Source organism: Heterostelium album (genome assembly GCF_000004825.1).
Source record: "Heterostelium album PN500 unplaced genomic scaffold PPL_contig13, whole genome shotgun sequence".
NCBI classification, from domain to species: Eukaryota; Evosea; class Eumycetozoa; order Acytosteliales; family Acytosteliaceae; genus Heterostelium; species Heterostelium album.
Window position 1 is genome coordinate 277,285 of NW_008805090.1, and position 24,943 is coordinate 302,227.

Below are 24,943 nucleotides of genomic sequence, written 5' to 3' on the forward strand. Positions count from 1 at the left end.
TTATTTTTAGTAATGTTATACATTTGATTGTAAAAATAAAATGACTATATCTGCAACTTCTCATCATAAAAAGAGATTCTACCCCCAAAAGGTAGATGAGTTTGTAAATTTACTTATTATGTAGATTAATCTTTGGAAAGCTATAAAATGGAAAGAGTGAGATAGTTTTTGAACATTAAATATAAATAAATGAATTTAAAATTATTTAGTTTATTATTATTTTTATTACTTGTATTTGTTTGGTAAGATTTTCAACTTGATCATCATTCATTACTCTGAAACAACACTAACAATAATTTATAAATGTTTCGAAAAGTGTACAATGTGATGACACCACTGGTCATTTCCCTCAAAATCATTTCAATTCTGGAAGATGTTATGGAAATGGTGCATTGTAAGTATTAATAATAATAATAATAAAATATATTTAATATATTAAAAGCAAAAAAAAAAACAACATTATTTATTATTATTTGTTTTCACATTCATTTACTAGTTGTAAATATGATTATGAATGTTGTTCTCAACATTGTCTTCATGCAAGTTACTGTGCACCCGCTGGATATACCACCAAGTAAATTGATCATTTATAACATGTTATAAAAAAAAAAAATTAAAAATAAGTAATAATAAATTTATTCTATTTCTTTGTATTTTGTAATTTCTTATTCTTGTTACTGTTGTTACTATTTGATTTTTGATGATTTTGTTGTTGTTGTTGTTGCTCTGTATTATTATATAGTAACTGCTCGGATACATCTACTTTTTCATTAACTATTTTGTTGTTATCTTTTGATTGTTGTGACTTCTTTGATGGTTGTTGTTGCTGTTGTTTGATCGGTTTTTCTTTTTCTTTTTCCTCACCTAAAAGCTGTTGTTTCTTTTGTTGTTTTTGTTGTAGCTGTTTGTTTTCCTTCAACTGTTGTAGCTGTTGTCTGTGTTGCTGCTTTTTCTTTTCAATCTCTTTCTCCTCCAATTCCAATCGTTCTTGTTTCTGCTTCTGTTGTTGCGCCAGTAATTCCTTATGATTCTGTTTCTTCTCATTGGTTGCCTTAACAAACATATCATAAACCTCTTTCTTTTCATCATTTTGCAATAATGTTGATGATAATGATAATGATGATGATGTTGTTGTCGTTGTCGTTGTAATATCCAATGATTGTATTTGTTTTTCAAGTTGTTGAACTTGTTGTTGTTGTTTTCTAAATGTATCTCTTGATGCAAGTGTCAGTTTCGAGAGTCTGTTGTAGATATCCTCTGCACCGTCGTGGAATAGAATGCCGAATGCACTGACTTTGATGTGCACGTTGATAAGTCGACCAATGATTCTTCGGCTGAGTGCAAATGTATAGAGCAGCTGTTTAGATCTACAGAGTCTGATGATGGACTTGATCGATTCGTTGAGACCACCCGGACAGTTGATATCCTCTATGTTTGGAGCAATGATGACAGCAGACAACTTTCCACAATCGGCAGCTCTCTCAATCTCACGAAGTCCCGTAATGAATCTCTTCTTTGGTTTATCGGGATTCTTCAATGCATAGTTATCTTGAAACTGTTTGATCTTCACAATGAACTCTCTGGCAGTATCATCAATCTCCTTTGTACAAACTTGATTCATATATTCTTGAACAACAGCAACAGCAACCTCACTATTGACACCAACATTATTTGGTGTGGTAGAAGTAGTATTATTTGAAGATGTAGTAGTTGTAGTGGTAGTAGTGGTAGTTGTTGTTGTCTCTTCTTCTTTTGCATTTAATGATGATTCTTCTATTTCTCTTTCTGTTTCAACTTTATCTAAACTATCAATATTTTGTTGATCTTTTATTTGTTCCAATTGTTGTTGTTGTTTCAATTGTTGCTGTTGTACATAATTTTGTTTTAGTTGTTTATACAATAATATATTTCTCTTTAACGATGATATTTTTTTTCTTTTTTTGGTATGTCTCTAAGGAATAGTTTTCTTTTTCTTTGTCAGAGTAGATGTTGTTGATGTTGAAGATGGATGTACAGATGATAATGTCGATGGAAATGTTTGTTTTGTTGTTAAATTATTATTTATTGATTTACTGTTGTTTATTGATTTAGTACTACTATTATTATTATTATTACTAATATTTTGTTTATTATTACTTTTTATACTAAATTTATTTACATATGGTTGATTTATAGGTATACTATTGGTTTTTGCAACAATAAATTCATACATAGTTGTATTATATTTATTATTACTATTATTATTACTATTTACATTGGATGTTGATGATTTCTTCTTTTTGATAACATTAACTTTCTTTTTACTATTATTTGTATTTGTATTATTTGTACTATTACTATTTGTATTTCTCTGATTCGGATTCTTACTATTATTATTATTATTATTAATATTCGATTTAGATATTGGTTTATTATTTATCTTTAACTTTTCGGTACCAATAAGTTTCTCTTTATTTGATGATTCTTTATATCTATCTATCATCTTTATACTTGCATCTTTTTGAGTATTATTACTACTCTTCGAAGTTTGAATATTAAGCTTAGGTGTAGATGTAGTTGTTGTAGTTGTTGTTGTTGTCGAACTCATTGTCATTGTCTTTGATTTAGTTGAATTCATCATTATATATTTACAATGTCCGACTAAATAATATAATTATTCCGACAAACAATGTTGTCACTCCATTCCACAACCTCTAACTTCTCAAAAAAAAAAAAAAAAAAAAAAAAAAAAAAAACAGAATTAAAAAATATAATAATAATACTTTTAAAGTTAAAGTTAATAGGTTGGCATAAATCTATGTTTTATTTATTTATACTGTTGTTGTTGTTGTTGTTGTTATTATTAATATGAGCTAATTGTTGTTGATGTTGTTTTTGATTACAATTTTGGGATGATGATGATGATGAATGAATGAAGTTGTTATTTGTTTTTTTTTCTTTTACAAATTAATTATAAACAAAAAAAGAGATAATGTTTTTTTAAAGGGTGGCAATAAGACCTTCTAAATCCTCTTTGTTATAGATCTTAAACTTCTTGTCTTTCTTTGTAATGACGGCGACTTCGACGTTGGTGGTGGTGATTGCTTCTTCCATGACTTGTTTCAATGTGGTCAATGCCAACTGCTGTGCCTCTATCAATGTCAATGTCTTTGAATACTTTTCTTGCAGTGTAATCTGTGCACCCTCTGAACCGGCACCAATAGCCTTTGCATTATATTGTGTAAAAGTACCGGATGGATCTGAATGATATAAAGATGGTCCTCTTTCATCTACACCTGCAATCAACAAAGCAACACCAAATGGACGACTCTATTAAAACACAACATACACATACATTTGATTAGTTTATTATTTTAGTTATTAATTTTTTAATAACTTACCATTTTCTCTTCACCTTCTTTACGATTCTCACCGAAACGAAGCGCGAGATCACAGATTGATTGTACACAAGATTCTACACCCATTGGTTCGTCAAAGTTGAATCTATGATTTTGAGTTTCGATACGTGCGTGATCTATAATGGTACGAGAGTCAGCAGTGAGACCAGACATTGCACAGATCAAGTGGTAGTCGATCTCAACGACCTTCTGGATTGATGATGGCTCCAACAATGTCGATGTCAATCTCTTCTCGACTGCCAATACAACACCTTCCTCACATTGAATTCCGATCGCTGTTGATCCCAACTTGATTGCCTCCAGCGCATACTCTACTTGAAACAAACGACCTTCTGATGAGAATGTATTTACATCACGGTCATATTCTGATCTAGTTAAAAACATCTTTTTACGTAAAAAATAATATCTTATATAATATATAATATAAATAAATATGTAGGTATAATAAAATTATAAGTTAAAGTTTAATAAAATAAAAATAAAGTTTTTTAATAAATTAGTAATTTAAAAATTGGTGTGTGTGATCTTCAAAAAAAATTTTGCTATCACTTGATTTGAAGTTCAAAAAAAAATGATTCTACATAAAAATATTATTAACTTTTGTTAAAAATCAGATAACAATACTTATTTCAATTATCAAATATTCTTTATTTCATTTTAAATCTGTATAGATTGGTTAAATATATCAATAGATTTTACAAATAATGAATGTTCATTTCTTATCTGTCTGAATCCAAAAACAAATAAAAGTATAAATCAAGATCTACCTTACTCCTGTTTTGTAAAATATAGTTTTATAAGAAATAATCCAATGTTTGGCTCTTGAGAATGGAATATTCAATGGATTTCGTTAGATATCTGTGTGAGCAAATTCTTCACCTTACCACTTGTTAAATCATTTATGTCTAATTTTTGAATTTGATTTGGTCATGAATTTCTCTTCAAAAATGTTATGACACTTGTCAAAGAATGTTGGAATGTAAGTGTTAATGTAATCAAAAACATTTCAAAAATGTGCTAAAAACTTGTTGTTTCTATGCTATTGTTTGTGGTTGTGGTTATCATTATTATTTATTTTCATGATGATGATGTTTAAATATATTATAATAATTTAATAATGTTATTACTATAGGTATGATTATTTTAGACAGAGATGTTTGGTGGTGGTGGTTGTAAACTATCGGAACTAACTACCCAGATGCATATGGACTTGTCGTAGCTGGCACTCCAGAATTCCCAGCGTACCTTTCGGCTGTTGAAGCAAAAGACGGCGTCGGTTACAGCGTCGGTGTGGTATTGGTCGAGGACACCCTTGCACTCGTAGGTGCGTGGGTCCCACATTCTGATCGAAGAGTCACGCGAACACGACCAGATCGAATTGGCAATCGATTTCAGCGAGTTGATCATGAGCATCTCGGGATGGTTGATTGTATTTATGATGTTGAGGGTGCGTGGATCGATGACAAAGATGGTCTTGTCCTCGCTACCGGCCCACACCATCGGTTCCTCCATGAAAGCGTGACACACCAGACACGAGATGTTACGACTGGCCGGTGTTTTCAGTTGGTTGAGCAACTCACCGGTTGTTTTATCAAAGATGTTGATCACTCCGTTGTTACAGCCCGCCCACACCTGGTTGGAGTCGCCAAAGATCTCCACCAACGACAGGATAAACTGGCCGGGCAAGTCGATGGTCTGTACGATTTCGTTTTGTGTTGTCGATATAATGGTTATTTTCTGTTCGCTGCCTGCCCATACACGGAGTTCGCCGTGTGAGTAGACCGGTGTGAGTGATGTGTGCAATCCGCTGAATTTTCCGTCGGCTTCGTCGCGTGTCGAGTCGCGTCCCCACACCGAGACACCGGTGGAGCTTGCTATCCAGGCGCGATCCTTCACCGTTATCAGCGAAAAGATACGGCCAATCTTGGGCAGCTCAAACTCACGCTCCGTTGTATAGGTTTCCGCGTTGTAGATTCGCACGGTGCCAGCAGAGTCGGCCGTCCAAATCAACTTGCTATCGCCATTGTCCATGATAGAGATTGTCTGACAGGTCTTCTTGTAACCGCCCATCTTGTAGAGAAAAGAAACCTTGAGATCGCCCTGAGTCAGCGATTCGTTTAGCGCATTGAATATATAGTCCCCTTCCTCCAACATCAGTGTCATCAACAGCTTGATCTTGCCTGCGCCCGACATCAACTCCATCATATCATTTGTGCTGACGGCCTTGCCGCCCTTCCACAGCAGATTCGGGCCAAACACTACACCCAAATTCTCTGCAGTCATCTTGTTGTAGGTGGAATTGATAGCGACCTTGCCGAGGAAGCACACCAGCTCCTTCAGGAGCTCGAGGTTGTCGGGACGCAACTCCAAGCAGAGTTCGCGCATCTTTTGAATCTGTCCAATGCGATCGTGGTTGAGCGACGCTATGAAGGCATCGTATTTATCGGTTTGCAGCAGGCAGTCTTGCATCTCTCTAAAGTATATCTTTATCAGATCGGCGAGATCGACGGGGTCGAGCTTGCCCTCGACAAACTCTATTTGCTCGCCACGATCCAACTGCATCTGTAGCTGTTTGACACGCTCTTTTGTACCGGCGATACGAAAGATACCCTCGATCTGCAGTCCATACTGAATAATATATTTGAATCCATTGTGTAAGAACAGTGGTATACGCAACTCTGGATGTGTCTTTCTCTGTGCAATCATCAACTCTGGCAGTGGTGCTCCAAATATCTTTCCACCCGCCAAATTTCCAGATCCACCAGCTCCACCTCCATATATTCCACTTCTAGTTGCCATTCTATTATATTTTATTTACTATATATATCTATCTTCTAAAATGATCCAACTAAAAACACTATTCTATTCTATTCTTTTTTGATTATTTCTACAATAAATAAATATAACAAACTAAACTAAACCAAACTAAACTAAACTAATATCTATCTATATCTATATTCTATCTTATCTAAACTTAATTAGCTAATTAGTTAATATCAAAAATAGGGTTTGATAATTTGAATCACCAAGTCTAAAACAACAACAATAATAATAATAGTACAATGAAATCTCGAGATTTTTTGTTTTGTATGTTTTTTTAAAAAAAAAAAATAACAATTATTTTTAAAAAATAAAATAAAAAAAAGGTATAATGATAATCTAATCTATGTATCTGGTGTTGATCAATCTACACTAAAAAAAAAAAAAAAGAAACTTCAAGTCAAATGTAGTTGTAGTAGAAGTAGTCGTATAACAACAAAACTATCTTGCTAACTATGATGATTTGAAGTTGATGACTGATTACTTGTACATATCATAATACTAACTAATATTATTATTTGCTATTATCAGTATTAACAGTGATTGAGAGTGAATTAATTATTGATTGATTGATTAATTGATTGATTGTCGTTGAAATTGTGTGTTGGTTTTTATTTCTATTTTTTGTTAATTGTTTGGTTTGTGAAAATGAATAGTAAGAATGTAAAGAGCTGCTGGTGGTGGTGGAAATTAACAATAATAATCCTAAACAAAATCAAAATCAAATAAACGAAAAAAAAAAAGTTAGTTGGTTTGATGAAAACAGACCAAACAGAGAAGAGAGATAAAGAAAGAGGAAATAAATATCAAAAACCAAAATCAAAAAAAGGTGTTGGTGTTGGTGTTGGTAGTAGTAGTTTTAAATAACAAACCAATACAAAATAGCTATTAACAACAATATTGTACTTTCAATTGAAGGTAATTGCACCTTCACTCGAGTGAGGAGTGAAATTGGTAGTGGTGTGCGTGTGTATGTGTGTTTGGGTTATGTGGTTGATTGCTATGTGTGAATTCAGATGCAGTGTTGCACTATACTTACTAAGATTACTGTTGTTACTATTACAATTGCTGTTGTTCTTCTTACCACACAAAGATAGTGGTATTGTTATATTTTGTTAATTGTTTTTCTTTCTTTTACTAATTTTGTGAAACTCCTCTAACCTGTAAAATAAAAAGGTGATTGCTTTGTTTTTTTAATAGTAATGTTTCGACAAAACCTAATCCTTTTCTTTTTTTAGTGCTAGAGTGATAATGAAAAAAAAAAAAATCAAAAAAAAAAAAAATCAAAAAAAAAAAAAAAAAAAAAAAAAGGTGAGTTTAGTGGCATGGTTTTTAAATGATTTGGTAACCGATCGATAACATCCTTACCCATGTGAAATAAAATATCGATCAAAGATTTAAAGTTTAGAATTTTATATTTTAATAAAAAAATATATTTAAAATTAAATTTCAATTGTTAAACTTAATCTTTATAATATTGATTACTTTGTTTGAATTGTCAATTCAAAAAAATAACAAATCGGATTTTATTTATTTTTAAGATTTACCAATAAATTTTTGATTTTTTATTTTTTTGATACTATTTTTTTTAAAAGATTTAAAAAAATAAAATTTGCTTAACCTTTTATATTTTTTTTTTGATTTATAATTAGCAACACAATCAACCACATAAAACTCTCAACTTTTACACTTGAATTCAATTCAGTTCAATCAATTCAACCAACAAAATAAAAACAATAATAATAATCGATCAGTAGTTAGTATGATCAGTTTTTTATTGTTTTAGTTATTATTATGAACATTTAAATCATCTGCAAAACTAAAACAAAACAAAAAGAAGAAGGTTAAAAGAAGATGAATTCAAACAATACAACATCGAATTCAAATTCAAATTCATCTTCACCGAATTTCTCATCTATTTCCACCAATGGTAACAACTCTGACTACAATCATCCGATACACCCGCAACAACAGCAACCGCATCACTATCAACAACAACAACAGCTCTATCATCAATCGAAACAACAACAACATCTACATTCAAACAGAGATCTTTCACATATGATGATGATGAACAACAATGGACATAACAATGGTGGTAGAGGAGGCGATAGAGAAACCAATCAAAGCAGTACAACTAACAACGATCAACAATCGGTGGATGATATCAAGTTGTTTGTTCAACCACCATCGACATCTCTGCTCTGTCCGATTCACAACGGTTTGTTTCGTGATCCTTTCATTGCCAAGTGTGGACATACATTCTGTCGGTCGTGTGTGCTGGCGCGAACCACAAACAATTCACGCATCGAATGTCCCATTGACCACACACAACTGGCAGACAACGATTTCTTTCCAAACTTGGCAATCAGTGCACAGATTGCCGACCTAATGATCTACTGTCGCTACGGACTGACAAAGTACAACGGTGAGTGGGTTCCCGATGAAAACGGTTGTAAAGAGAAGATTCGTGTCGCCTCGAAATTGGATCACGAAAAGATATGTGATCACGCAATCGTTGCATGTCCACACAACAACACATGTCCACCAATGAAAAGATATAAAATCAAACAGCATCTATTGTAAGTGTTATGTTAGTTAGTAAACAAACAATGTTTGTGTGTTTAAACAATATTGATACTTATCTATTTGTTTGTTATGTATGATCACAATGACAACAGAAATTGTAATCATATACATTGTCCTCATAGGTCGGCAGGTTGCACTTTTGAAGGAACTAAAGCGCAGTTGGATGATCATTTATTGGGCTGTGGATATGAGAGTATCAAGGATTATATTCAGAGGAATGAGGAGCAGATCAATATGATGCGAACGGTGCTCGAGGAAAAGAATACAGAGAACGATATATTGAAGAAGAGTATTATACAGTTGACATCGAGATTCGACCAGTTGGCTTTGAAACTCGAGGCAAAAACGAATAAATACGAAGCGAATCTCCGGCATCTGCTGGCAAGTCTCGAAGCGACACAGAATCAACTGTCCGATACTATCACCGACTTGAACATGCTGAAAAAGAATACAAATATGGAGGGTTTGGAAATTGTCGATTTGAAGATACCGCAGTTGAAATGTAAGGGTACTTTCACCGGTCATAACGGTCCGATCTGGTGCATGACAGTGACCAATGGAATGTTGATAAGTGGTTCTTCCGATACCACTGTAAAACTCTGGGATTTGGCGACGTTGAAATGCAAACAGATGCTATCGGGACACACTGGAATCGTGCATTCCGTAGCGGTTATTGGCAACCGTTTGTTCAGTGGTTCGTCGGACCAAACCATTCGTGTTTGGGACTTGGAAACCTATGAGTGTGTTGCGGTACTGACCGACCACGACAACACGGTTTGCGCACTTGTCGTAGCCGCTGGCTACCTGTTCTCCGGTAGTTACCAGCACATCAAAGTATGGGATTTGGAGAGCTTAAAGTGTGTGGAGACACTGAAAGGACACAATCATTGGGTGCGCGCACTCACTGTTTCCGGCGGGTATCTTTACTCTGGCGCTTATGGTGTAGTTAAAATATGGAATCTCGGTAACTTTGAGTGTATTCATACGATACAGGGTGGCTGTGGAAGTATCTACTCCATGGCTGTTGCAAGTAGGAAGTTGCTGGCAGGAACCTATGAGAACACTATAGTTGTGTGGGATCTCGATACCTATGAAATCATTTCAAAGCTGGGTGGTCACATTGGTGCTGTCTACACGCTGGCCGTATCGGGCCAACGTTTTTTCAGTGGATCGTACGACTCTACCATCAAGGTGTGGGACATTGGCTCACTGATTTGCGTACAAACACTCAACAGACATACATCGTCGGTCGATTCATTGGTAGTACACAGTGGATGTGTATTCAGTGGATCTGCTGATAACTCTATAAAAGTATGGAGATAATTATATATCAATGGAGTATTACCTCATTTCACACAACATTAGTAAACAACAAACAACAAACAATAACAACAGATTATCTTTTACAAATCATCGATTCGCGAATACCAACTTCAATCCAAACCAACAAAAACTAATTAAAACTTGTAATAACATATCCAACTCAAAATATTTTTAAAACTTTAGAGACATATTATTAAACCATCAATAATAATTGTTTCTAAATTTATATCACAAATAAAGATCATTTCATTCTTTATTCTATAATTTTATTACATTTTAAAAAGGATTCCACTTTTTAACAATATCGGTGTATTTGAAAAGTCTTCAATCGAAAATTTCAGAATTCCTATGCCCAAATTTCAAACAATGAAAATTTCTAAAATATATTATCGATGTTGTTTTCAAATTTTTAACTTTTATTTTTAATAGAACTTTATCTGAGACAACATTTACATCAACCCATAATGATATTGATTCGATTTAGTTCATTGAATGGATAAGTCCAAGACCTAACAAATCATACTTACCTGATGACGATGATTTGGTGATCAACTCAGGCCAAATCTTCTCTTTTTGTCGTTCCTCTTGCACACCTGGGATGTATTAAGGCGACTAACCGTAAGGCTAGTCGGTTATCAAATTTCTGGTAGTGGTGGAGTTTGCGCTCGTCGCATCTCCACTGTACATTAAATTAATTTTAATGATAAAAATATATTTGAATTTTCCTCCTTCTTCTTATCTAACTTTGTTTAATGTAAAATTAAAATAATTAAAATTTTTTTATCCAAAATAGTCATAATATTCATCCTGACCGGAGGGCACCTTTGCTCTTGAGATACAAATTTAAAATAGGGATCTATTTATATCGATTTTCAACACTTTTGATAAATGTAAAGTAGAAAAATATATTTTTCTCTATCTCCAGTCTCATGTGCTCAATGCCCTATAGAATTCAAATACCAAAATATTTAATTTTTTATTTTATTTATTCTTAAATATTTTTATACTTTTATAGTTTTGCTCCTACATTTTTCAATTACACTGACTAATGGTAAATGTACAAAGCCTATAGAAATACCCGTATTGTTTCTTGCGAAGTAGTCAAACAAATGTATGGCTTCCAGTTTGTTGACATTGCTAAGATCTTACTTATTGCCAAAACACTGATAAAAATGACATCAAAAAAAAAAAATACTTTCCCCCACCAAGTTTTTCTTCTAAAATTTGAATTTTTTTTAAGAAAAAAAAAATTTTTCTTTACAAAATATTTTATTATTATTTTTAATATATTGTTTATCAATTTATAAATATATATATATCATAAAATATATAGTTATAACTATTAACCAATAGAAGTGAAACTCTATAGTCTTATTTTTGTCGTCAAAAAAAAACTAAAAACAAACAAAAACAAAGACAACTCAGACAGTTAACTTCAAGTGGGTGAACCAGTTTAGATTTTATATATTCATATAGTGTGAGATAGAGAAGGTAGATAAATGGATTCAGATTTGGATAGAACATTTACATCGAATGGAGGCGATACATCGTTGGCCGATATCGATCAGATAATGACATCGGAATCAAAGTGGGCACGATTGGCATCTGAAAATCCGGCGTTTGCACACATCGAGTTGGAGGTAGATGAATGCACATTCGGACGTGCTAGAACCTGTAATATAAAACACGATGATAAACGAATCAGCTCTAACCATTGTCGTCTCTACAGAAAGAGAGAACCCGGTGAAACTGACTATAGATTCTATCTTGAGGATACAAGGTAAATAAATATATAGATATACATATTAATAACATGAATATTAATATAACACACAACTCAATCAATTAACACTTTACTTTATCACTTTTGACACAGTTCAAATGGTACTTTTGTTAATAGAAAGAAAATCGGTAAAGGAAATACAGTGTCGATTGTACATGGCAATGAGATTGCGCTCACCACCAATATCGATCCGGACGACGAGAAGCGATTGGTCTATACATTCCAGGATTGGGACAAGATCAGACGTGATCGTGCCGAGGAGCTGAGAAAGCAGGCTGAAGAGGAGCGTCTGAGGCTCGAGGCAGAGGAGAGAGACCGTTTGGCAGATGAACCTGGAAACACCCAAGTTCTCGATGAATCAGCTACCGATATGGTATCACCAATCAAATCGGATAAGACTGATATTTCTGCCAACGATGATTCAATGGATATGACAACAGCCACCACACCAAGCAAACTTACAAAGAATGGAACTGAATTAGTATTGGATACATCATCAACAACAACAGATAACAATACACCAGATACGCCAACAAAAAGATCGTCAAGTAACAATAGCAACGTCACACCAACAAAGAATGGAAGTAAATCATCTATATCACCAGCTGGTTCTTTCAATAATAATGATACTACAACTACTACAACGACAACTACTGGAACTGCTGCTGCGACAACAACAACACCTGATCAAACAAAACCAACAACAACAACATTAACAACACAGAGTTCAACAGTAAAGAGAAAGAGTAGTGATTTATCAAGTGACAATAATAATAATAACAATAATAGTAATACAGATTCAACAAAGAAGACAAAGATAGAACATGATTCAATGGAAGATAATTTGATTTGTGGAATTTGTCAGGAGATTATTCATAAATGTTTGACATTGATTCCGTGCATGCACAACTTTTGTATGTGTTGCTATGGTGACTGGCGTGCCAACTCTAGTATTTGTCCACAGTGTCGTAGCTCTGTAAAGTCTGGTCAAAAGAATCACGCCATAAACAATCTAATCGAATCATATCTCAAAGTTAATCCCTCGAAAAAGAGAGATGCAGATGAGCTTAAAGAAATGGATGACAGATGTAAAATAACTGAAGAAATGGTATGTTTTATATATATAAAACTAATTTGTTTGTTAATAACTAACCAACAACACACACTTATTATAATTATAGCTACAAAAAGGTGTATTAAACAAGATTAAAAATAATGAATATTATGATGACGACGACGATGAAGAAGATTACGATAACGAAGATGATTACGATGATGATGAGGATAACTATCATGCTCCCGGTCTTTTCAATCAACATTTAGCTTTCAACAAATGCTATTTCTGTACAAATCCAACACCCGACGGATTCAAATGCCCCGACCAAAATGCCGCACATCAATATTGTGCTGGTTGTTCAGCCAGATTCCCTCTTCGTGTACCACCTCCCTACAAAGATAAATGTAACCATCAAAACACATTCATAAAAAACCAATCTATAACATACACTAATATATTAATGTTTGAATTGATAATTATTATTATTAGGTGATCTATGTAGTAAACCATATTGTGATAATGTAAGAGCTTGTCCGATGACCAATATATCTAAGGTCAACAATCTGGTAAATCAACATATCAATGATATTCCTCACAACAGTCTCAGTGGAAATCAATATGAGATCAAGATTGTGACGGACTATTTGGCCAAGCACAACAAGACGGTCGACCAGCTCTACCACGAGGTACTGGCGGATATCGACTCTGGCAAGATCCCGGCCGACACTATCAAGACACTGAATGCAACACCAGCGAAATCCGACTCTTGGGCATGTAACGTTTGCACTCGTCACGTGTTTGCTCAAGGTCTTTTCACCTACCGAAAGAACATACCAAAAGCCGACCTGCCAGACTATGCTCAAGCCCGTGACAACTGCTACTACGGAAAGAACTGTCGCACTCAATTCAACAAATTCGATCACGCTAAAAAACTTAATCACGTTTGTGAACAAAGTAAATTCTAAAAGAACACAATCGCAACCATCAGAAATCTGATTCATTCATATCAATCACCATCTTCACAGCATAACAACAATAATAATAGCCAATCAACTTCAAGAATTTTCTAACAATAACATTAGTACATAGCAAGCAAATATAATAAAAGTAATAATATAATAATAGTAATGTAGTATCTAAGATTGTGAAAAATAACAATACAAAGTATTTTATTAATTTAATATAATTTAATCTTATTTTCAATGATTTTAATGAGGCATCATATTCAACACACTCAAATCAATCGTAATTTCATTGGGGATTATCTCTTTGAATGTTGATGATATAATATGTGGAAGTGTCAATATTATAAAGTTATATTGAACAAATATGACTTTTTGCAGTTTTTGATTTCCATTCAATCTAAAATATTATATGATAGAAAATGTATTGCTGTGTTTACTCAGAAAAAAAATGTCATGTGTTTTGGTTTTCGAAATTATTCAATGATGAAAACGAACGAGTATTCTTTTGCAAAAGAAACTTCCCATAATTGAGATAAGCATACAAAATCAAGATTAAAGGTAGCTCCATACTCATTAAAGGTACAGTTGTCCAACCACACGTGATCATTGAGTATGATTTATGATTACTTGATTATCGTGGGGGTTGCAGATGAAAGATAGTTTGATGGGCATGGTCATTAATGTTAGTTTAATGCTCTAAATCATCTCACTCACATTTATTAAATAATACTATAATAAAAAAGATAAAAATATATATTAATTGAGATATGAATATAAAATCAAGATTAAAGGTAGTTCTATACTCATCGAAGGTGCAGGTGTCCAACCACACTTTGATCATTGAGTATTTCCTTCGTTTTAAAATCTATAGTAATTGTCAGCTAGTTAGTAATGTATTACCCTTACACATGAGTAGATATATCTAAAAATAAAATATTTAAAAAAATATTTAAATAAAATATACAAGAATGTTTATTTGTTAATTAATTGATAGGTGCCAATATGATATGATTATATGGTTAATCGCTGTGATAACAAATAAAAAGTCTGTTTTAACAACATCTCTGATCAACTATGTCTCAACTCATTTTTAATTTAAATCAGCAGTTTTGAAACTCTTTGACCATTTTGAGAGACTGATCGGAGCTATTCCATCGTATATAATGCACCTTGACTGTAACTCGTTGATAACTACTTTGACTATAACTATATGATGACTACTATTCCTTGGTTATACTATTTTCACGGTGTAAATAAATGAGGGTAGAATATCTACAAAATACTAGATAGAATTATTATATGAATAATATTATAATGATAAAGTAAAATTCTAAAATGGTCATGATGTCTTATATCGCAAAGGAAATACCAAATATTTTTTTAAGATATAAAAACAAAAATAAAAAGTTTTTGTAGCTAACAGTCAGTTTAGTGTGATACCTATAAATATAGTATAGATAGAATAGATCGATAATAGAATGAGTACAAAGAATGACTTGAGAGCTTTGATGAACAAAGCAAAAGCAAATGCATCCGAAAAAAAAGTTGTAGCCACAAAACAAATAGATTCACCTTTTGCCAAGTATGTTTAAATACAGCAAACTTATTATAATATGAATTGTAATCATCACTTTAAAAATATATTAATACTAAAACATCTATCTTTTTAGATATAATTCAGCAGGTAAATTATCATGTGTAATTTGTAATCTAAATATCAACAATGAGTCAATGTGGACTGCTCATTGCAATTCAAATAAACATAAAGAATCACTTGATCAACTGAGCAAGCAAAAACAATCAATTACAAAACAGCAACAACCACAACAACAATCGAATACACCTAAAAGACAAATAGATTCAACACATATAGATAATAATGGCAATAATAGTAGTAATGAAACTAAAAAAGTTAAACTAGATGTAAATAATAATAATGAAAGTAAAAAGAGTAATAATAATAACAACAACAATAATACAGGTATGTAAAGTATACGATTGAACATTGCCAAATACTATAAATGATGATTAACGTTTGTTCTTTGTAGATATACCAAAAAGTTTACCAAGTAATTTCTTCAGTTCATATACCGACGACGATGATGATGATGAAAAAGAACAACAAACTGACAACAATAAAGATCAAGAAGAAGAAGAACCAGTTACAAAAAGCAACAGTGTTATACCGTCAGGTTTCTTTGATAATCCAGAGGAACAAACTCAAGCAGAGAAAGAAATAGAAGCAATCGAAAATGAAAAAGCACTAGAGTATGTAGAGCTTGTTTTAATTAATAATTATAATCATAAATATTAATATATTATTATATGTAGTGATGGTTTAAGAGAATTTGATGATGCAATCAAAACAGCAGAGTTGAACAATGCCGCAAATACAACAGATCAGAATCAAATCACCAACATCAATACAGAAGAACAGACAATAGATAACAATGAAGATATAGATGATAAACTTTTGAATCAAGTTGAAAATACTGAAAAAGAGTATGTAATATTAAGATAATAATATGTATCAAATCATAACTAATATTAACCTATTCTTTGTAATTTAAAATAGTGAAATGTCATCAAAGATAGATTTTCTCAAGTCTTTGAAAAACAAAGTACTAACATTAAGGAATAATAACAATGTTTCAACTTCTAAACCAACAACAGCAACAACAACAGTACCAACAAAAAATAATGTAAAGAAAGAAGAAAAGGAAGACGACAATGTAGACAATGACGACGAAGATGATGAAGAAGATTTGGATGTTGATCAACTATTTAAATGGGGATCAAAAAAGTAATAATAATAATAATAAAAGATATATAATTATTTATTTATTTTTGTAAAAAAAAAACAGATTTTTAAAAATAAGTTTTTTTTTTGATGTTGTTTTTGCAAAAATAGGTCATTGTTTGATTTCCCCCCAATGAATCATCAGTGTGCGAGTCTCTCTACTAAAAGTCATATTTTTATTATCGTCTTTTCATAATCTGATTTCTGCAGTCCCCAAAATAATACCCAAATTTACTTATTGTTGTTGTTCGTACAATAATACCCGCTACTACATTATTATTATTTGTGTTCACACGCTTTTAACCGATATCATTTCTTTTTTTTTTTTCGAATTCAGACACCTACAAGTACTGAATTTATTTGATTATTTTATTGTTTTTCATTCATATATATATTTTTTATATAAAGTTTAGAATAAATATCATTAGTAGTGAATATATATTAAACATATATCAATATTTATATAAGTATTCAATATATTTATATAAATCTTCAAAAAGACTTTGTATATAAATGTTTTATTTATCATTTGTATTGGGTAATAGTGTATATGGAATTGATTGTTGTAGTTGTTGATATATAATAATAATAAACAAAGATAACATAATAATAATAATAATTAAACATAATAATAACAATAACATAATAATAATAATAAAGAATGAAGAGTAATATAATCGATGACAACGACAATGAATCGGACTATAATGCCGATATAGAATATGACTACAATGAAGATAGTATTCTCATAAATAATAATAATAATAGTAGTGAAAATATAATTATTGACAATAACAATAACAATAGTAATAGCAACAACAACAACAATAGCATTAAATATGATAATCTCATCATTAGGAATCTTAAAGAACTTAAACCATTCATATTATATTGCTGTTTTTCATTTCTATTCTCGTTCGATCCCAGTGAACCATATCTTGTGGAGTACCTCACCAATGTATTGCACGTGCCACCAAAAGTAGTCTATGATGAGATCTTTCCATATTGGACATATTCATACTTTTTCTTTCTCTTTATCTTTGGATTCCTTGGTGAAGTCATTGGATATAAAGTAATGTATAGTTAGTTAACTAAATATACTACGAATTTGTTGTAAAAGAAACTAACTAACTGATTTATTTGCGTGTTTGTTTAGAGTGTAATAATTATTGGTATGATTGCAAAAGGTGCAACTACAGCTATACTTTTATCGACCAACAATATTGGATGGCTAATAGTTGAACAACTGACTGATGGAATGTCGTTTGCTGCGTACATTGTATTCCTGGCGTTCATCTACTTTAGCTTGGATCCCGATGAGTATCAAAAGATGGCGTGTCGTGTCAATGTTGGATATCTCGTCGGTGTTGTCTCCTCCGGTTTGCTAGGACAGCTCCTGGTGAGCAGAGTCTCACTGGTAACACTTCTCTGTATGGCACTGGGCACCAACATCGCTGCGCTACTCGTTGCATTCGTATTTCACAATCATCGTGCAACCACAAGATTCGCACTTAAAGCATTCATCCGTGACTTTGGTAATGCCTATCGTGATACCGACATCATTCGATGGTACATTTGGAGCGGTGTTGCCATCTCCATTCATCAAATCGTTCTTACCTGTAAGTGTAGACAAACATCTAATAATTCCAATCTAATCTACTTTCTATATACTAACACAATACAATATAAACACCTTTTTAATTAACAGATTGGCAATCATTATTCTTGGCAACCAATAATGAACAACAATGGAATGGATATATTTCATCGGGTGCATACTTTTTCGCTGCATTTGTAGCGATTATACCTGCAAGACTTGGAAATTCAATTGTATGATATAATAGCATAGATAATAGATAGATAGATAGATAACAACATCTCAAGCTACTTACTAACATTTCACTATTTTTATTATAGAATAATATAAAGAATTATATATTGATTGGATTTGGATTGTTAGGTGGCAGTCTGCTGATTATTATGGGTTTAGGTACCAATATCTATCTTAGTACAATTAGCTTCATTGTTTATAACTGTTGCTTTGAATTCATGTCACCAATTGTCAATGTACAAATTGCTAAAAAGTAAATATTATCATTAATAATATCTTTGATATTTTATTTATTTTTCTTACTAATTAAACTATAATTTAATTGATTAGATTGACATCACGTGTAGGATTACTTTTCTCATTTAATATTATGATAGCTCTTGCAGTTCAGGTATTGATACAATTCTCTGTGAGCAACAAGATGTTTAATCTCGAAATAACACATCAATTCCTATATTTTGGTGGATGTCTTGTGATGCTCTCTTTTGGATTTGCATTACTATTCCTAATGCTATATCTATCGAAAACCTATAAAGAACATAAACAATTGGATTCTTTTAGACAGCATCTATTAGATCATAATAATCAAATTCAAGAAATAGCTTGATAATAATAATAACAATAACAATAAAATAATAATAATAATAATAACAATAACAATAGCGATATTTATATATAATTTATTTAAACTAATAAATAATGAATAATATTAAAATTGATTTTAAATCATTGTAATAAACATGCATTATAATCACACGATATATATTGTCTGTGCGGTATTTCTACTCAATAAAAAACGAAAAAGTTTTTTGAAAAACAATCGTAACGATACGAATTGAAATTTAATTTTTAAAAAATAAAAATTTCGCATGGCTGGGTGAGCAGTATGGTGTGTGGTGTCTCGCATCTGGTGTTACGCCGAGCCACAGAAGACTCAAGTACTAGTCAATCTCTCTATTAGGAACATCATATAGAAATGGTATGAGAGAAGAGAATCTATGATACATTATATTATCTTTACATCTATACTCTTATCATCAATCATCGTCACCAACATACAGGAATTAGAAAGACTAGAACAAAACAGAGAGAAAGAAAAGTTGAAAGAGAAAAGAAAAGAAAGAGAGAATAGCATAAAACAAGGAGAGATGATTGATGATTGATGATAGAAAGTAGGAATGAAAAACAAAGCAAGTATTAACATGTGTTATTATTGATAATTTAGGCAGTTGATAGATCACACAGATTCGCCCGTAAGACTGGTAGAAAGACCCTCGTCAGCAAGAACCCATACCTTTCTCTCTTGGTCAAGGTAAGATCATCTCATCACCATTTTTTAGTTTAGAAGAAACAGGATTTAACACAGAATTTACCTACTATATATCGAAACAAATTAGTTATACAAATTCCTTGCCCGTAGAACTGGTTCAAAGTTCAACAAGATCGTCTTGAGAAGACTCATCCAAACCAGATCCAACAAGATCGCTGTTTCTATCTCCAGAATCGCCAATGCCATGAAGGACAGAAAGGCCGGTAAGATCGCCGTTGTTGTTGGTTCAGTTGTCAACGACGAGAGACTTTTGGATGTCCCAGCCTTGACCGTTGTCGCCCTCAAGTTCTCAGAGTCTGTCCGTGCCCGTATTGTTAAGGCCGGTGGTAAGGCTTTGACTTTTGATCAATTCGCCCTCATCAGACCACGTGGTAACAACACTTTCCTCCTCAAGGGTGTTGTCAAGGCCAGAACTGTCTACAAACACTTCGGTCGTGCTCCAGGTCTCCCAGGAAGCACTGCTCGTCCATACGTCAGAGCACAAGGAAGAAAGTTCGAACAAGCCCGTACCTTTGCCAATACCAAATAAAATTTTTATCATCTCTGCCAAATCAAAATTTTGATATTAAATTGTAATAATGATGTGTGAAATGAACAGTTAAATCAAGTGAGGTAATATATATATATATTAAGTAATTAATTGTTACTATCTGTTTGTGCCCAAATTATATTGATAAGAGTGAGTTTTTCGAAAATTTCATTAAATTATTGTGGGGGTTGTAGGCTACTTAAAAGAAAATGGCGTTAAAACGTGTAAACTAAATACATTCAACAAGTTTAAATAGATACTACTTTGGACAGTAGATTGATTGGAAATCCAAAAGCTTTCCTCTTATCTCAGAATATTAGCGATAATATTAATTAATGTTGGGTTAGATTTAATATGGTCAAACAAAAGGACCTGCTCTTCAGTAGGTGCTAGAACCTTGGAGTAGTGTTTCAGGATAATCAATTTTGTGCTTTTTGGCAAGGTTCACAAATTAAAGTACTCCATACCATTGCTTGACAACTAATGATTAGCACGAATAAATTTATTCAAATACAAATGACAATCATAATGAAGGATAGTAAGGTTTAATTACCAACATTTATAGAATTTATTTGAAATATGAATTTATTATCATCATTACCACAGGGCGATTTCAATATTTTCTTTGAACATTCTTAAATTATAAATTTAAAATAATAGTGATTAATTACAAACAATTAATTGATAGGTTGAGTGTGTGGTTTAATTTTTGGAAAAAAAATAATTCATTGTTAACAAACTCTGATCACACATTTATAATATACTATTTAATATTAATACAATACATAATATGTACAAAATAGTTTTTATTTTTTTTATAATTTTATTATCTCTTTGTCTTGCATCTTTCGAGGGAAGTGGAGTGTCAAATGAATTAAATGGTATTCACAAACAATATTATAGTGATGGGAGGTGCACCCAATCCAAGGTTTTCAGAAACGAGTATTTCAGTCTATGCAACCAAAATGGTGCATATGTCTTAGCAAATGGTGGATATGTTCATATTCAAAATCAAAGTACAGGCAAAAGAATAGATTGTGACAACCCAGAGTCTCGTTATAAAGATGGGAGAATTGGATCAACAACATGGTTCTACAAAGGTGAGTCTTTACCTAGTAATAGCTTCTCAACCTTTGCCACTCCAATGTCAGTGCATGAAAATATACAGTTAAAAAATTATCCAACTGGATCGTGTCACATAATATCATATAATAATGGCATTTACGGTAAAGATAATTTTATGGCTATTGATCACGAGAATGGACATTGCTTTAAAGAGAATGGCCAGTACATCTTGATGAATTGTACAGTATTGTCAAGATATGTAAATATAAGTAATACCTTCTCATGTGGAGATGATAGCACTTGTTCCAATTGTCGACCATTGGAGAGTCTGGAGTCGAAATTCAGTCAAAATAAAGTATGTATATACATCTGGTTAAAATCAAACATCACTCTTATTAATTAATCAAATATGTAATTATTATATAAAGAATGACTACAATATTATTATTAAAATAATTGGACCTGAGCTTAGTGAAATATCTAATGCTCTTTCAGATGGAAATGATATGGTAGAGAATGTAGACAATTTATATCATACCAAAAATGAATTGGTGTTCAAAGAGGAATTAGAACTTATTTTTAAATCTCCACAATTTTATGAAATACTCTTAGTCATAATATATACAATATGGAGAAGAAAACAAAAACACGACAATCAACTAAAGGATACAAAAGAAAAAAGTTTAGGAATATTAGTAATAGTAAATTTTGAGGTCCTTTCCTATTATTTAGTTAAACTCTCAAACAAACCACATATGTCCAAATATATGGTATATTTACTCAGATTACTATTAATAGAATTTAAAGAACTAAACAAAAACTATTTTCAAGTAAGTAATTACTTATCATATCTAAACAAATAACTGACTTTCTAACTATTTTGAAATTTGTTTAGACATTTATTATATTAATTCTTAGGGCAATTCCTATTTTGGTTGAGTTCAATCCTAATTATTTTGGCTCGTGGGGATACATTATATCTGAGTTTGTTTCAATAGTTTTATGGTAAGTTAAAACATTTTTTACTAATATTATCAAGTTATATTCTATTCTTAATTCTAACAATTACTAGTTTCTATATGACCCATATTAATAAAGAGCATAGGGAAAAGAAATTTAAATATGCCTAGATTGAATGATAAGTAACCCAATCATTATATCAAAATCTACTGAACTACTCAATATAAACTGAACTTGAATATGTTCCTTTTGGGTTGAAGATTCTGAAGTCTATGTTCTTGGTAGAATGTGCACACCAATTGAATATTTCTTATACAAGTTTTAATAATAAAAAATGATAAAACCCACTTGATTTAACTGTTCATTTCACACATCATTATTACTATTTAATATTAAAATTTTGGATTTGTAGAGATGATAAAAATTTTATTTGGTATTGGCAAAGGTACGGGCTTGTTCGAACTTACGACCTTTTGTGCCTCTACTCCATGTAATCTTCCTGCAATCATGGGTTTCATACTATAGTCACACTTTCCAATTTACTTTATCAAAACTTGGTCTGACTCAAAAATAACAACTTCTATTTTGTACAACTAACTCTAAATCTATGTAAAAGACAAAAATAGATATTTTTTTTTAAAAGTAAATATTTTATTTAATACAATTGTTTGTTTTTTATTTATAAAGGGAGCTAGAATTATCAAGTTTTGAGTTTTATATAACAATTCCTAAAGAGTATGCTTATTTTGAAAGCATCATCTTGACAAACTCTTCGTAGTTGACTTGTCCATCACCATCCAAATCAGCTTCCTTGATCATCTCTTCAACTTCCTCTTCAGAGAGCTTCTCACCGAGGTTGATCATAACGTGTCTCAACTCAGCAGCTGAAATGAATCCATTACCGTCTTTATCGAATACCTTGAAGGCTTCACGAATTTCTTCTTCTGTGTCGTTTTCTTGCATCTTACTATAAAGTGTTTGAGAAAAATAGAGAAATATAAAGTTTTGAATATTAATATCATTAAACTGAATAAAGTAAGTGTATTGATGTGATGATAATTAATGCGTACCGAGCCATCATAGTCAAAAACTCTGGGAAGTCAATTGTTCCGTTTCCGTCAGCATCGACTTCATTGATCATATCTTGGAGTTCAGCCTCTGTTGGGTTTTGACCGAGGGATCTCATGACAGTTCCGAGTTCTTTGGTGGTGATCGATCCATCACCGTCCTTGTCAAAGAGGGAGAAAGCTTCCTTGAACTCAGCGATTTGTTCTTCAGTTAATGATTCAGTCTGTTAAATTAATTATATTTGAAATAAAAGTTATTAATAATGGTTATTCAATATAAATTTGTTTGTTTATAAAATAAAAGTTAAAAATGAATAGGTTGCTAAAGTTAACAACACTCTAATATTCTAATATTTGTTTGTTTATTGATGATTTGCTTAGCTATTGCTTTTATATTTGTTATTTTGTTGATTGATTGATTAATTGATTGATTGATTGATTAATTAATTGGTGATCTTCAACTTTATGATTTACAAAAAAATAAAAAAGTAACAAGATATTATTTATAATATAAAAGTTGATTGATTGATTGGTTGTGATATTATTTATAAATTTGACCTACCATTTTAGTATATATATGAAATAAATAAATATTGATAATAGAAACAATAAGATAGTTTTTTTAGTGTATATTTTTTAAAAAAAAATATTGGGTGAATTTGAAAAAATTAATTGTTAAAAATAAATTTAAAAAATCAAAAATAACAAAATAAAAATGAAAAAAAATAGTGAATCTGCATAATTTTGGGTATTAAAAATCTTAAAAAAATTCAAAATAAAAAAAATAGAAGGTTTATTTGTTTTTTTTTGTTCAAAATTTTATTCACACTCCTTCCCTAACATTCACCTTTCAACACCATCGTGTGCCTAAGTGATATTAAATGGTGTAGAACTAACTTTATGTTTTATAATTTGTTTGGTTGTGTTTGTTACCCTACTCTCTCATTTAATAGGACCTCGTTTTAGAGTGTTCGGACCATCTAAACATCATTTCACAACCATTGACATGTTTTGCATTATTATACATTTCTAAGAGTATAGTAGTGGAGTTTGCTAACCAGGGATGTCATCGGTAATTATTAATTGATCTATAATATTATATCTTTACAACACAATACTTAAAATATCATAGTGACCAGGTTAAAATTACAAACAAATATAACATAACACCAATGTAATTTTCATTATTAATTAAAATAGACCGCCATGTTACTTTTCATATTGAAGATATTCATATTGAAGATATTCATATTGAAGATATTCATACTAAAACATTCAATTCAAGATTAAAGTAATAATAGAAATTACAATACCTATTTATTATAAATAATTATTTTTTAAAAATTTTGTTAATCAAAGTTGTTCAAAACAAAGTAAAATCCAAATTAATGATGATCTTATTTAAAACATTTTTGGTACACACATA

General features: G+C 31.6%; 12 protein-coding genes across 12 annotated transcripts; 7 read left to right on the forward strand and 5 right to left on the reverse strand.

Annotated features, from left to right (window-relative positions):
* Positions 1-40: 40 nt before the first annotated feature.
* Positions 41-578, forward strand: PPL_05903 (uncharacterized protein; the record flags this gene model as incomplete). The annotated part of the gene is made up of 4 exons (XM_020576773.1): positions 41-103; positions 125-156; positions 317-394; positions 497-578. The coding sequence occupies 4 exons, from the start codon at positions 41-43 to the stop codon at positions 576-578; spliced, it is 255 nt and encodes an 84-aa protein (XP_020433185.1).
* A 62-nt stretch (positions 579-640) lies between these two features.
* Positions 641-2,620, reverse strand: PPL_05904 (uncharacterized protein; the record flags this gene model as incomplete). The annotated part of the gene is made up of 2 exons (XM_020576774.1): positions 641-1,864; positions 2,159-2,620. The coding sequence occupies 2 exons, from the start codon at positions 2,618-2,620 to the stop codon at positions 641-643; spliced, it is 1,686 nt and encodes a 561-aa protein (XP_020433186.1).
* A 359-nt stretch (positions 2,621-2,979) lies between these two features.
* On the reverse strand, positions 2,980-3,782 carry psmA5 (proteasome subunit alpha type-5; the record flags this gene model as incomplete). The annotated part of the gene is made up of 2 exons (XM_020576775.1): positions 2,980-3,309; positions 3,381-3,782. The coding sequence occupies 2 exons, from the start codon at positions 3,780-3,782 to the stop codon at positions 2,980-2,982; spliced, it is 732 nt and encodes a 243-aa protein (XP_020433187.1).
* A 759-nt stretch (positions 3,783-4,541) lies between these two features.
* Positions 4,542-4,910, reverse strand: PPL_05906 (RhoGAP domain-containing protein; the record flags this gene model as incomplete). Its single annotated transcript, XM_020576776.1, has 1 exon — positions 4,542-4,910. One exon carries the CDS (start codon positions 4,908-4,910, stop codon positions 4,542-4,544), a length of 369 nt encoding a protein of 122 aa, XP_020433188.1.
* Positions 4,911-5,404: 494 nt separating this feature from the next.
* On the reverse strand, positions 5,405-6,197 carry PPL_05907 (uncharacterized protein; the record flags this gene model as incomplete). Its single annotated transcript, XM_020576777.1, has 2 exons — positions 5,405-5,468; positions 5,932-6,197. The coding sequence occupies 2 exons, from the start codon at positions 6,195-6,197 to the stop codon at positions 5,405-5,407; spliced, it is 330 nt and encodes a 109-aa protein (XP_020433189.1).
* A 1,875-nt stretch (positions 6,198-8,072) lies between these two features.
* PPL_05908 (uncharacterized protein) lies at positions 8,073-10,130 on the forward strand (the record flags this gene model as incomplete). Its single annotated transcript, XM_020576778.1, has 2 exons — positions 8,073-8,800; positions 9,098-10,130. The coding sequence occupies 2 exons, from the start codon at positions 8,073-8,075 to the stop codon at positions 10,128-10,130; spliced, it is 1,761 nt and encodes a 586-aa protein (XP_020433190.1).
* Positions 10,131-11,629: 1,499 nt separating this feature from the next.
* Positions 11,630-14,779, forward strand: PPL_05909 (uncharacterized protein; the record flags this gene model as incomplete). Its single annotated transcript, XM_020576779.1, has 5 exons — positions 11,630-11,910; positions 12,031-13,021; positions 13,095-13,374; positions 13,460-13,924; positions 14,727-14,779. 5 exons carry the CDS (start codon positions 11,630-11,632, stop codon positions 14,777-14,779), a joined length of 2,070 nt encoding a protein of 689 aa, XP_020433191.1.
* A 634-nt stretch (positions 14,780-15,413) lies between these two features.
* Positions 15,414-17,153, forward strand: PPL_05910 (C2H2-type zinc finger protein; the record flags this gene model as incomplete). Its single annotated transcript, XM_020576780.1, has 6 exons — positions 15,414-15,517; positions 15,606-15,916; positions 15,984-16,203; positions 16,267-16,437; positions 16,511-16,738; positions 17,144-17,153. The coding sequence occupies 6 exons, from the start codon at positions 15,414-15,416 to the stop codon at positions 17,151-17,153; spliced, it is 1,044 nt and encodes a 347-aa protein (XP_020433192.1).
* A 756-nt stretch (positions 17,154-17,909) lies between these two features.
* PPL_05911 (reduced folate carrier family protein) lies at positions 17,910-19,173 on the forward strand (the record flags this gene model as incomplete). The annotated part of the gene is made up of 4 exons (XM_020576781.1): positions 17,910-18,354; positions 18,444-18,565; positions 18,653-18,819; positions 18,897-19,173. 4 exons carry the CDS (start codon positions 17,910-17,912, stop codon positions 19,171-19,173), a joined length of 1,011 nt encoding a protein of 336 aa, XP_020433193.1.
* A 369-nt stretch (positions 19,174-19,542) lies between these two features.
* Positions 19,543-20,425, forward strand: rpl18 (S60 ribosomal protein L18; the record flags this gene model as incomplete). Its single annotated transcript, XM_020576782.1, has 3 exons — positions 19,543-19,545; positions 19,792-19,878; positions 19,964-20,425. The coding sequence occupies 3 exons, from the start codon at positions 19,543-19,545 to the stop codon at positions 20,423-20,425; spliced, it is 552 nt and encodes a 183-aa protein (XP_020433194.1).
* Positions 20,426-20,634: 209 nt separating this feature from the next.
* Positions 20,635-22,620, forward strand: PPL_05913 (uncharacterized protein; the record flags this gene model as incomplete). The annotated part of the gene is made up of 7 exons (XM_020576783.1): positions 20,635-20,649; positions 20,721-20,830; positions 21,329-21,749; positions 21,919-22,191; positions 22,223-22,260; positions 22,409-22,495; positions 22,530-22,620. The coding sequence occupies 7 exons, from the start codon at positions 20,635-20,637 to the stop codon at positions 22,618-22,620; spliced, it is 1,035 nt and encodes a 344-aa protein (XP_020433195.1).
* Positions 22,621-23,191: 571 nt separating this feature from the next.
* On the reverse strand, positions 23,192-24,082 carry calA (calmodulin; the record flags this gene model as incomplete). Its single annotated transcript, XM_020576784.1, has 3 exons — positions 23,192-23,417; positions 23,521-23,741; positions 24,080-24,082. The coding sequence occupies 3 exons, from the start codon at positions 24,080-24,082 to the stop codon at positions 23,192-23,194; spliced, it is 450 nt and encodes a 149-aa protein (XP_020433196.1).
* Between the last annotated feature and the right edge of the window lie 861 nt (positions 24,083-24,943).